Genomic DNA, 13,848 nt, shown 5'->3' on the forward strand with positions numbered 1-13,848 from the left:
TGCCAGTTTGACAGGCTGCTTTAGGAAAAGGTTTCTCCTCTTGCCGTTTGGTTTAGCAGATGCTGGGTTGCAGTTCTGTACTCATAGTGTAGAGGATTAAGGAGACAGAAGGATCTCCATGAGGGAATGCACAATTGTCCAGTGTAAACCCAGCTGAATCCAATAGGCATTCCTGTCAAGAACTGTCCCCAGTTCAGTTATCTATTTGTCAAATCACCTCAACATTATCTTCTGCTTGGAGAAATCACTGGCTTAGTTCTGCATTCAAGGAGCAGGATTAGCTGATACTTAAGATACAATGGAGAGTATGGAAGGAAGCAGGCAACAGTGCAAATCAGATCAATATGGTAAGATACAAAGATGTCTGAAATGCACTGCTTTGTATGTTGTAAATCACTGGGTACACAGGAAAAAACTATGCGTAGAAAGTTCCTAAAATAATCAAAAGCCAAACTGTAAGCCTTTCAAAACTTTACATCTCTAGCTGGCACAGCTAGTAGGTATGTGAGAGAAGCACTAACAAGTAGAGAGAAAACTCTGAGGGGAACCCTAGTATTTTCCATCTGCCACAGAGTAAATAGGCCCTATTGATCATCTACCACTTGATTTATACTAAATGTTTTCAAGCATTTCACATCTGTAAATTTCAAATACAAAAATAAGTAAACTTTTATGGGTTTATGGGGATTACACAAACACAGGTAACTAGATTTTTGTCTAGTCTTTCAAAAACGTGTACTAATCAGCAGAACTCAGCTATACCACAGATATTCAGAAAGTGAGTAGAATTTTTTAGCTTTAAAATAACAGCTATCTGAGTTTGGGTTTTTTTTTTTGAGGGGTCTGAATAATGCAAAAGGAAGAGTGAAAAAGCTTCAGTGTTGGTTTTAGTTGTGTTTTTACTGTTTCTAATACTGGGTCACAGAAGATATACAAAGCTTTTACAGCCCCACTATAAAACAGCTCTTTATCTTTTCTCCACTAATTCTGTGGTGTCACATTTAACAAAACTAGGAAACTGGAGATAATATGGATGTTTGCAGATTGATGTCAGGTAATAAATAACACTAATTTCGCATACCTACAAATGTAAAGGCACCTTATCACTGTTTAAGTTTCTCACTCTTTGTAATGCCTGCCAACATTTTAACTCAGGCAAATTACGGTATTGTTTTTGCTGGTTTTTCACTGGGATAAAATACACAGTCATAATATCCTTTTATCAGATTTCATGGTATAAAAGGACTTTGGTACTTAATTCAAGCTGCATGTTGCTGAGACAATTTCAGAGCTCCTGTTTTGGAAGATGTATTTGTCTTACCTTTTAGTCATTGTCTTTTCTTTTCACAGTGGTCTAAGTACCACTTGCCCAAGAAGATGCAGTTGTGACCCTGCCCTGTCAGTGCAATGCTACAGAACTATGGAGATCCCCAGAGAGATTCCTGTTGCCACCAGGAGACTCTACATCAGTCACAGCAAAATTAAACAACTCCAGGTAGGAAAAAATCCAGTAAAAATACTTTTTGTAGTGCACTGTAACCGAAAGCTGTGCTTCCCAGATGGTGGTGGCTTTCAAGTGAAGAAAGAATCTTATTCCACGTCCTAAAAACTGATGAAATCCTGCCAGATCTGGTTTTATTTTTACTTACTTTTTTAAAGATATGTAAATATATTCCTATGTGGTTTTCATTAGCCTGCAGTCTCTGAGCACCAGTTCACACTGCCACAATGATATTTTGTATTAAACTCAAAAAATAGTAATTTACAACTAGGAGACAAATGTTGACTTGTTTTTACATGCCCAAATAACCGAGTTCCAGAGTAATTGTTTAACTTGTTAAAAGCTTTTGCAACTTTTGATACAATATAATACTTTTTCAGAGTACATGGAAAGATTTTATGTATTAGAATAATTTCCTTAATAAATGAAATTGAAGTTCTTTCCCCCCTCTGCAGTTGCAAGTGTCAGGTACAACTGCTATTAGAAATGGCAGAGGAATTAAGTAACTTAGACTTTAAGGCAGAATGTGAGATGTTTCTAAAAGTAATGCTAGGCTTATCTAATAACTCATATAAACAGTAGCAGGTTATAACTGAAGCTGCCAGCTATTTGTGTTGTTAAAAATGTTCATTCTGGGTTTCTTGAGGCATAACTGAGTCCCATTATTAAAGGCATGATCAGTTTATACTAATTTTGCATTATGCTCTGGAACGGCTCTTCTGTTTTCTACCCTGAAATATTTTCATTTAATAAATTCAACTTCTACTGATAGACAAAAGAGAAACACAATTTTACATGTGCTTGCTGTGTATCAATTTACTACAGATAACAAGAAATGTTTGATTCAAGAGAGACATTTTCTCTCAAGTATGCTTGTCCTCCTACAAAGAATATTCCTCTGAACTGCAACTTTGATTTTGCTCTCAGGATTGAATTAAATAGGTTAGAAGGGAAATTGAGCATCATTTGGGATAGCTTTTGCTCACTGAAAAATAGTTATTTTACAATTTAACTCTGAAAAGATTTTACTTTTATTTAGCTGCTACTAGTATCTCTGGTTTTCTTGGTTTAGCTCCCAAACCTACAGGGGTTGAAGTTCACTGGTGTGATTTAGCTATATTGATGTGCTTCAGTTAAACAAAAGATCTGTCAAATGATTTTTTTATTAGAAAATACATTTTGTGCGCAAAAAAAAAAGAAAAAAAAATTAATATTTTCTTTCCAAGAGAAGGCAGATGAGCCATGTGTCCTTTCTTAGGCTAGTTGCCCATACCTGTCAGCTTCTCAGTTACTAATAAAGTGGCCTTAGGTTCTGACTAGAGCAAAACACAGGTGTTATAAAGCATTTAAATGTTGGATATAAGTGAATAGAGCAGTGGAATAAATGTTTTATGACTGTTCAGAACAAATGATGCAAGAAACCATCTAAGGGTTTTTTACTTTATACATTCATTCAACTGAGCAATCAGTATACCTTACTTATACTACTGACTTTGCACTGGAAAGTAGTAAGTCCTTTCATGCTATCTGCTTGTAGTTATGCAGATTGTTTCCTTAAGATTAGACTGGGTCTCTGAATATATTTTTCACTTTTCTTTCCATGCAACAAATTATGCTTCTGAGGTCTTGACATCATAAATGCATATGCTTAATTTTACACAGCTAAGAAATTCAACTGGCAGATATCACACTACTTGTAGAAACAGCATTTGATTTTTGCTTGCAAAGTGCATGTTTGGAAGTGCTAAAAGAACTCCATAGGAGGTTTTGTTTGTCTGGTTTTTAAATTCCTTCACTTACTTAATTTTAGAGTTTAAGAAATTGCTTATAACAAATCCCAGTTCATAAAAAAAGGTCATTAAAAAGTGACAAAATTATTAAAATGTTTCTATTTTAACAGTATGTTAGATCCATTTTTATTAGACCTACTTTTTAAAATGTAAAACTGTATTAGTATCACTTTACAGGCAGTCCAGTTAGAGAATAAAATATCACTTTGTAGCAAAAAGATAGCTGGTAAGCGTCTAAATATGTCTGGATTCATGTTAGAAAGACTAGGTCATTTGTAACAGCATGGACAAATGTTCAAGTCTCAAAATTGCATAGCCACAAAGCCTAGCAAAGCATACCAAATAGGCGGAAAACAGATTATAATAATCCACATTAAGAAGCCTAACATCATTACAGAATGAATGTCTGTAAATTGACTCTCGTGTAGCTATCTGTCACTTCGTAAAATGAAAATTAAGCCTTTTAGTGAGATACAGCAATCAACTAAGGAAAAGCAGGAAATACTGGTTTTGAACTTATAACAGAAAATGTGTTGAACTTTCAAAGGTTCACATTTGTTTCTATTTCCTTAAGACTGTTTTCTCACTTAAATATGACTATGCTTTTCTGCTCATGACCAATGCAGTTCATTCCTACGGGACTTCTCATGATAAAGCTTTGAAACATTAGCCTCCTAATCATGACCAGAACTAGACATGCAATTCTGTGATTGCTATAGAGAAATATATATAGATTACAAAACTGCATTTATAGACAAAACAGAAAATGGACAACTTCATTACTTACTGTTGAGAATGTAGGGTGGTTTGTTTGTTTGCTTGTTTTTATGGAGGTATATTCCCTCATTCAGCTAAAAAGTAACTCATGGAGAACCCTGCATTAATAGAGGTTCCATATCTATCCTTTCTCACTAGCTGCATCAATCGTGCAATGCTTAGAAATAACTTTACAAGACAGAATAAATATAAACAGAAAGTAGCGATGACTAAGGATACCAAAGCAGAATGAAATCTCACTCTCCTTTGACAGCTGTGTGGGTGCTAATTTTAACAGAAGTTAAAATGCAGAGTTTGTAGCTAAGGTAAAGAGACACAACCCCAAAACATCCAAGAGTTCGATAAATGAAGGTGGAAATAATATTTTAAAAGTCATGTTTATAAGCTGATTTCACATACACAAATATAATATCCAAATGTATTTAATCAGGCTCATAAAACAAAATTACTACCCCATACCCGCACAGCAAAAGGAATTGCACTGCCTTCCATGTACATTCCTGAGTAGGATGAGGGATTATAGAATCATAGAATCATAGAATAGTTAGGGTTGGAAAGGACCTTAAGATCATCAAGTTCCAACCCCCCTGCCATGGGCAGGGACATCTCACACTAAACCATACCACCAAAGGCTCTGCCCAACCTGCCCTTGAACACCGCCAGGGATGGAGCATTCACAACTTCCCTGGGCAACCCATTCAAGTGCCTCACCACCCTTACAGTAAAGAACTTCTTCCTTATATCTAATCTAAACTTCCCCTGTTTAAGTTTTAACCCATTAGCCCTTGTCCTGTCACTACAGTCCCTAATGAAGAGTCCCTCCCCAGCATCCCTATAGGCCCCGTGCAGATACTGGAAGGCTGCTATGAGGTCTCCACACAGCCTTCTCTTCTCCAGGCTGAACAGCCCCAACTTTCTCATCCTGTCTTCATACGGGAGGTGCTCCAGTCCCCTGATCATCCTCGTGGCCCTTCTCTGGACTTGTTCCAACAGTTCCATGTCCTTTTTATGTTCAGGACACCAGAACTGCACACAATACTCCAGGTGAGGTCTCACAAGAGCAGAGTAGAGGGGCAGGATCACCTCCTTTGACCTGCTGGTCACGCTCCTTTTGGTGAAGCCCAGTATATGGTTGGCTTTCTGGGCTGCAAGCGCACACTGCCGGCTCATGTTCATTTTCTCATCAACCACACCCCCAAGTCCTTCTCCGCAGGGCTGCTTTGAATCTCTTTGCCCAACCTGTAGCTGTGCCTGTGATTGCTCCGACCCAGGTGTAGGACCTTGCACTTGGTATGGTTAAACTTCATGAGGTTGGCATCAGCCCACCTCACAAGTGTGTCAAGGTCCCTCTGGATGGCATTCCTTCTCTCCAGCGTATCAACCGAACCACACAGCTTGGTGTCATCGGCAAACTTGCTGAGGGCGCACTCAATCCCACTGTCCATGTCAGTGACAATGATGTTGAACAAGACCGGTCCCAACACCGATCACTGAGAGACGCCACTCGTTACTGGTCTGCAGCCGGACATTGAGCCATTGACACAAGTCTTTGTGTGCAGCCATCCAGCCAGTTCTTTATCCACTGAGTGGTCCATCCATCAAATTGATGTCTCCACAATTTAGAGACAAGGATGTCGTGTGGGACAGTGTTGAAAGCTTTACATAAGTCCAGGTAGATGACATCAACTGCTCTACCCTTGTCCATCAGTTCCATAGCCCCATCATAGCAGTCCACAATGTCGGTCAGGCAGGATTTCCCCTTAGTGAAGCCATGCTGGCTGTCCCCAAGCACCTTGTTGATTTTCATGTGCCTTCCAGGAGAATCTGCTCCAAGATTTTGCCAGGCACAGAGGTGAGACTGACTGGTCTATAGTTCCCTGGGTAATTCTGTACAGCATGCTTTATAGTTTCTCTCAATGGGAATAAAATGTGGTGGTAGCTACCTGTCTCTGGGAGAAACAGCATAAAGACTATAGTGTTAGTTTAATATATCTTACTGATGTGGTACTCGTGAAACCTGTAGTGAGATGTTTTTTGGGCATGGGAATGGAAAATGAATGAAGACACTCCTTCACACCTCTCCCATGCAGAACACTTGCTTATCTTGCTCTGAGCTTTCTGTGGTTCCCATATAAATGAATTTTTACAAATCAACCACCTAGGCCAATGGGCAGCATCTCTGATAGTTTCATAATATTACTGTTTAAGGAACTGGTGTGCTCAGAGGACTCCCAGATTCACCCTCATTGAATGCTTCCTCTTATTTTGGCTTGGAGGAAACTGCTAGATTCACTTAATTTTGTTTTTTAACTTGAGACGCAGGATTGCAAGCTTTGGTAACAAGCACATTCCAACACAGAAGAAATATAATGAAGCAATTAGTATGCCTCTGTATATTATAGTCATAGTCAACATCTATTTCCCACTGCAAAGCATATGTTTACTGCCAACTAACAAAAACCTAAGATTGTGTAAAAGCAGTCTGTTCCACTGAGGTGATTTTCAGACCAAGCTGATCTGACACTTTTGGTTTGGTCATCTTAATAATATGTGAGGTTTTTACTTCAAAGGGAAGATGGTGCGGGGAGAGAAGAAATACAAATGTCAGATTTTAGTTTCCTGCAAAAACTTTATAGTAGGGAGAAGTGATGATATCCATGTATACTTCCCCTGGGGAATACACGCTGCAGTGACAGTACTGCTGATATATGGAAATGGCTGTATGATGAACTCAAAACTACTCCAGCAAGCTCTGTTGAGCATAGTGAACATTAACAACCATCTGCTTTCTGCAAAGACTGTGATAGTAGATCTCCATTTAATGGTAATATTAGATCTCCATTTTATAAAGGCTATCTATCCACCAGGAAGAAGTAAAAGGAATATTCCTTATTCAAACATTGTGTTTGTTCAAAACCAGACACAATATGAACTTAACAAAATTCTAAAAATGCAAGTAAATACTGGCAAACTGCAGGTACCGACAGTAACACTTCTATCATTACCATTTCCCTTAGTGTCTTGTTCTAAATATAAATATAGTTTCTTAATATACACTAGCAATTGTCAGAGCATTCAGAAGAAGTACCCAGTGAGGAGATCCATAAATAGATGGTGTACTATTACATGACTTTTTTATTTCTCTTTAAGATTACTGACTTCAGGAGAATGTCAGCCCTTGAAGAGCTGGTCCTATCATGCAGTGGCACAGAATCAATAGAAAACAACACCTTCAAAGCTCTGAGCACCTTGAAGTCCCTGGAACTCTACAAAAATCAGCTAAAACAAATACCCACCTTCCTCCCATCTGGCCTTGAAATTTTGAAACTCGCTGATAACTCCATCAACACTCTGCATGTATCTGATTTTGAAGGTTTGCTGAAACTAAGAGAGCTCGATATTCGAAACAACTTGATTTCAACTCTGCCTTCAAGCGCATTTTCTTCCCTTTTGAATTTACAGAGTCTGATTCTGGATGGCAACAACATGGAATCTGTGTCTGCACCACTTAAGCTTCCTAGGCTGAAGTATCTGAGCATGGCTGATAATAAACTGAACTCGTTCAAAACCAACTTCTTTGCATCTTTCCAGAGTCTACAGTTTCTCAGTTTAAGTGGCAACTTTCTGACAAAAGTGCCTCTTGACCTACCTAAATCCCTGTTGTCACTAAAATTAGAGAAAAACCAACTTAAAACAATAAGACTTCGAGACATGAAGCACCTAGAAAACCTATATGAGTTCTTCCTGTCAGAAAATCAGCTAACATCAATAGATGGTGTCCAGCTTCTTCCTAACTTAACAACACTGGAGCTCTCTAAGAACCAGCTCCACACTATGCCAATCAGGCTGCCTGGCAGATTGCAGAAACTCGACTGCAGCAGTAACCTGATTCAAAGGGTGACAGCACAGGACTTCCAAGGACTACAAGACCTCAAGCACTTGTTTCTTGACAACAACGCTGTTAGCATGTTTGAGGCAGGAGCTCTTCAGCAGTGTGTGCAGCTTTCAAATCTGGCGCTGGAACAGAATCTCCTCATTTCTATTCCTCTGAGGCAAGTGAATCTGAGGAGAACTTGTTCCCAGGTGTCACCTCTCCTTCCTTACATTATGAGAATGACAGCCAAATAGGAAAAAAAATTGTATTCAGACCCAGTCATGTTAGAAGTCTACCCACACCATAAACCCATTGCCATAACTGGCACTAATTAGCACTCTTGTTAGCAGTTTCAGCATAGAACTGTTTTCATTACCTCTGCAGTCCCAAGTGAATTTACTCATTTCATGTACCTCCCTGCCAGTAAGACTACTTTCTTTAATTAGCACGCAAATAAGAGGAACCTGCTAGGAGAATATAACAGAATTATTACAGAGGAGTTTTACTGCTGCTTAGATTTATCTTCCCCCATAACATGAAATTAATAGAGCATTCAATAAAAAGGGAAGGCAGCAATTTTAAAGCTGATGTTTCTAGCAACCCACAGTGAGTTTATTATTGTTAAAATATTAAGATTTCAGGAGCAAAGTCTGGTCAAAAAGAATGCACTTTTCAGTGGATATTAGCATTTGCAACTTCATTAAATTCACACATTACAAAGTATTTGGAATGCATATAAGCTCTCCAGCCTCAGGCTATAAGTAAAATTCTAGTCAAAGGAACACAGAAGAAACATCCCTTGGGCATGCTGTGTTCATTAATGCTCTGCTTACAGGTTCTCTCGTGTCCATATAAGTGTTGGTCCTGGCCATTATGAGAGATGACATACTAAGCCAAATGGAGGCTGGTCTGATATAAAGTGGCAATTTTATTACTTCAAAAACCTGTGCAGTAAAACGGCATAAAAATAGCAAAGTAATTCCACTAACATCAACTCCTTTAACACAACTGCACTATTACATTTTATTTTTTATGGCTTGTGGACAGGTTTAACTAGCCCAAATAAATAATGCAGTAAAATTTCAATTCATTTAGCATCAGGTCCTTTAGCATTTGAATCTACTTGGCAGCAGCTTTATAATCAGAAAGTGATTTAGTGGTGTATAAATATTTGATTTCAGTCTAGCTTGACAGGAATGTTTAATGCTTTCTTGTTACTTTAGTATTGTCTAATCCATCTTATTTTACAACCTTCACAGTCAAGAGAATTAACAGGAAGGAGTTATCTATTAGCCCATAAACAGTACAGCTCTTAAGGAAATATCGGGGACTTTTTATTTTCAGCTCAACAATGAATGCAGATTTGAAGGGGAGGCTGTAAGCATCAAAAAGGGGAATAAAAATTACAAGACATAAAATTTATGGACTTAATTTATCTGATGATCACCAGGTATGCATGGATATACAGAAATAAAAGTATTGCTTCTAACAGTTACCTGAGAACTCAGTCAGCAGTGTCAAAGGTTAAGAAATACAGTTAATGTGCTACAGTTAATGGATCCTAGCAGTTATTCAGTAGGAACGGGGAAAAAGAAAGCTTCTTTTGTTTTGTTTTTTGTTGGGTTTTTTTTTTCTGAGAACAAAATAATCCACAAGTCCAAGTATTTTCAGGACTTGTAGAAAAGGGCCTATACTTCTTGCAGGGACTGGTGAGAATGCAGGCAGGAGTCTGATGATACTCCCTGGGGTGGCAGCAGCACGATATGGCTGCCACAGTCAGCTCTGAGGTGAGTGCGGCTTCTCTGCCATCAGCAGGATCATGCATCATATACTCCAGTGCCATTATTTTCTCAAGACTAACACAGCCTGAAGTCAAAGAATATAGCCATAAAGTCAAAGTCTAACTTTAGTATATAAGACCCTTCACAGGTTTAAGGACTTGGTGGTCAGGCTTTAGACTGTAATCAGTCTGGATAAACATCCTAGGTTTTTGACATCAGTGGCACTAGTTTTACCCCAGCATACCCTTCTGACATTACAATATCACATTGGGCAACTACAATCATCACCTGTGGCTAGGTTTCAAAACATTTAATGCAGCCACAAGATTGACTTTTGTGGAGTACCAACACATGAAATTCTCATTTCCCCCAGGAAATACAGCATGATACAGAACTGCCCCACTCTTGAAACAGTCCCACTGGAGTTGTGAGATTTACACAAATATGGCAACCACCTTTCAGCCTAAGAGGTCAAACTCAGCTTCACAAAAAACATCCACTGAGGGTCATGATGTAACTTCTTGGTAATTTTTAAAGGTATCTTCTATCATTACATTGATTTAAGCTATCACATCAACCTTTACTGGCTGTTGTAGTATACTGTTCTATTCTAAATAGCTCTTGGTAGTACCGTCTATAATTTCCCTGAGAGCTTTACTGAATAAGCTTCCTTAAAATCTGACTCTTAATTTCCTCACTTTGAATACTACTTTAGTAAAATGATTTTTAAGCTACTTTCCAATTCATTGTATTAAAGATAGACCACGTCAGTTAAGTGGCTTTCTGTTAAGTGCTTGTCACTAACTACATATAGCAGGAAGAAATGAGAAGATTCTAAGTGAGCAAAACTTTTGAAATAAAATAGTCTTATCATACAAGATGTACAATGCAAGATGTATGAAAATAAGAATGGTACTGACCAGTCTAATATCATATCCAGAGGTTATCAGCTTTTTTTTTCCTTTTAAATGTAACCAGTTCTTATTTTCTAAAGTACAATTTAAAAAGACCATCAAAAACCACTTCTATTTTCCCTGTTGCTGATTTCTTAAACAGAATATCATCAGACAGGCTGCCTCTGTGATGATTAATGTTTGAATCTGATGGGATCAGGAGAACAAAATGGAGGAAAAATTCTAGCTCATGAACTAAAAACTCTTTTTAAACAAACTATGCATAAAAGTACTTGATGGAGTAGTGTTGCCATGTTTCTCTAAACTTTTGATCTTTCATGGTGCTATGATTTGGTCATTGGCATACTTACGGCATCAAAAGTACAAAATGCATTTTTAAGCTTGACACTCAGTTGAACACATTCTTCATAACAGTGCAGCAGGACTGCTGTTCAGTTGAACAAACACAGGTAAGAACTGAGAAAACAGTTCAAGTGTGCATAGACATTATTCCTATAACTTAAAGAAAAGGACATGAACACTTCAGGACAACATGCTATTTTGCAGAAGACTGCATTTTTTTGTTAATGAGAGTATTATCTTAATATGTCAGATGTTCCTGGGCAAATACTCACTGCCAAACACCACTTACACAAACAATCAGTATGATGAACATAACACCTTTGTGTTGCTTTGTTTTTATTCAGACTTCCAGACACCCTTGCTAGATTGGATCTAAAGGGAAATGACATAGAGGATGTTGGAGAACAGGAGCTGAAGGACTTGAAACAGCTTCAGGTTTTAAATTTACGGAATAACAAGATATCTGCCTTGGATCGCAAAGTCTTAGAGTATTTACCCCGTCTTCGTCATCTGTATTTAGACGGAAACCCTTGGAACTGCACATGTGACCTTCTCAGAACCAGAAGAGCACTGGTGGCCAAAGGGACCGATGTTAGAGGAGGGCAGTGCGTGGCGCCAGCAGAAAGCCGAGGAGAAAGTTGGATGTCTTCCAAAAAGATTCTGCAGCAGTGTGAAGATAATCTGTCTTCCATGGAAAGAGGCAAAGAGGACAGAAAGAAAATAAAACCCAGTGAGGCCTCCAGCATTGGAGTGAACGCAGATGATGACTATTATGATTATGAATTAGACTGATGCCATGGCTATGAATTAGACAACCCCATGCTTGTCTGGAGCTGCCAACTACCACCAGCATCTCTACTGACAACCGTCTGCTGACCTGACACTAACTTTTCCTCTTTAGCTTGTGCTATAAGAGGTAATAGCTAGTGACAGAAGGGCTTAATAAGGATGCCATTGTAAACTGAAAGTCATAAAAAATGCAAATTGTTTTTCTATCCCACTAGTACTATGTAGTTTGAGGCAAGTAAGAATACAATCGCTAACTCTTAGAAAAGCAGTCTGTAATGCTGTATGGACCTTTTTATAGTAGTACATTCTTATAGTTGCATAAAACTTCACAAATAAAATCCTGCAAAACCACAAGATACTATTACTAGGAGTCTGGCATTCAGCACATTTAAACTCACAGGTCTGCAGTTGAGATGGAGTTACACCTATGTGACCAACTTCTCAGGACTGTTCAAAGATTATCGCTTTTAAGAAATTAAATTTCTGTTTTCCTGAAGTATTTGCCTCTTTATTTTAGACTACTTCAAATGACAGACTAATTTAGCAGAGGACCAGGCAAAACAAGGAAGGCTAATCTTCATCACAGCAAATGCAAGAAGAATCAGTGTCGCGATTAATGAGACTTAATGCTAGTTCCAAAGTTAATTAATAGTGAGGAATGAAAACACTGGGGCCAACTTGACATGATTCTACTGTTGCAAATAGAAGAAGGGAGATTCACAGGATCTGAGTTCTCAGATTCTTTACCTCTGCCAAATATTGGGATAAGATCAAGTGAAACAAAGTGTTTGGAAGGGTTTATTTTGGTAGCTGAATAGCTACCTGACTACAATACAGCTTACAATGCTGTGTGTGTACACTTTTTGGTTAGGTGTACTTCACGTGGGAGTACACACTGCAAGTGCCCTCCTTCACTGGCAGTGACCTTCCAGACTTCTGCAAGAAAAATAAAGGACTTAATGGTACATGCGTCAGCTCTGATGTATGGACAAATTTTATTGAACAGCTTCCAAAGTGCTTGAAAAATAAATAGAACTGAATGACTGAGACCACTAAACCCAGTGATTTACAAACAGCAACCTAAGGGGTTTCCTGGCAGTCCATAATCTCAGCTGATAACCAAGGAGTAATCACACCAGCAAATCACTTTTCAAAGCAAACAGTCTCTATTATTCTTTATCTTCTGCTGGCAGTCAGTAACTGAGTAATGCTCACATTCATGGAGGCTGTTTTGTCAGGTGTCAGTGCAGCTATTTGGTTATACTGTCTATGCAAATGCAATTGACACCTGGGTTTCTTAGGCACCCAACGCATTAACAACTGGAATAAAACCACTTGATTTAATTTTCCTTCACATTTTAACTTTTTTACATACCATTAGCCCCCCAAATGTTTGGAAGATGAAGATTTAGGTATTTATGAAACAGCACAAGCCTTCCTCATGGTTTGATTGTGCTGCTTTTGCGGGCTAGTGTTGGTCTGTATTGCAAGCCTTGGAAGTAGTTATTTTCTGAGCCAAAAAAAAAAATTTTTGTGATACAGAATTTTTCATTCAGCTTTACATTGGTGGATTCTTTTAACTGAGCACTTTAAATACGTCCCTGTGCCACATCAGCCCACCTATCTGGCAGCAGAGGGCTGGCTCCCTAGATCTCACTCTATCTTCTGCCTGCAGTGGGATTTGTATCTCCAAATCTGTGGGCCACTACAAGCAGAAAGGAGCCAAAAGAGCCAAGGAGCCAAAACCTGGGAAGTGCAGGTTTTGTGGGAGCTGGCAAAGTAGGGCATGCACCCCCAAGGCCTGACTGCCTCAGCCACCACAGGGGCACACTCGGTGTGCTTCTTCTAGGTGCCACGCTACCCCCCGTATCCCATGCCCGCACTGCAGAATCACACACCGAGTGCTCGCAGGGTGCCCCGAGGGTGAAACATGATGTCTAACACAGACACCCATGCGGCACGGCTGCCTCTGTGGCGATCAGATCGGCCCCCATGCCGCACTCCAGCGCAGGCGAGGTGCTACAGGCGCCCAGAGGACCAGACAACAGAGCAGAGCAAGAGCGGCTGCAGGCTCCACTCC

At 39.1% G+C, this 13,848-nt stretch overlaps 1 protein-coding gene across 1 annotated transcript; it reads left to right on the forward strand.

Annotated features, from left to right (window-relative positions):
* The first annotated feature begins 859 nt into the window (after nucleotides 1-859).
* Nucleotides 860-12,181, forward strand: LOC130601291 (nephrocan-like). The gene is made up of 3 exons (XM_057413248.1): nucleotides 860-1,495; nucleotides 7,219-8,120; nucleotides 11,324-12,181. The coding sequence occupies exons 1-3, from the start codon at nucleotides 1,307-1,309 to the stop codon at nucleotides 11,769-11,771; spliced, it is 1,539 nt and encodes a 512-aa protein (XP_057269231.1). The 5' UTR covers nucleotides 860-1,306; the 3' UTR covers nucleotides 11,772-12,181.
* The last annotated feature ends 1,667 nt before the right edge of the window (nucleotides 12,182-13,848 follow it).

This window comes from Pezoporus wallicus, unplaced genomic scaffold, assembly GCF_028554395.1.
Source record: "Pezoporus wallicus isolate ANWC-B61680 ecotype Strahan unplaced genomic scaffold, APGP_CSIRO_Pwel_v1 contig_7505, whole genome shotgun sequence".
Classification (NCBI taxonomy): Eukaryota; Metazoa; Chordata; class Aves; order Psittaciformes; family Psittacidae; genus Pezoporus; species Pezoporus wallicus.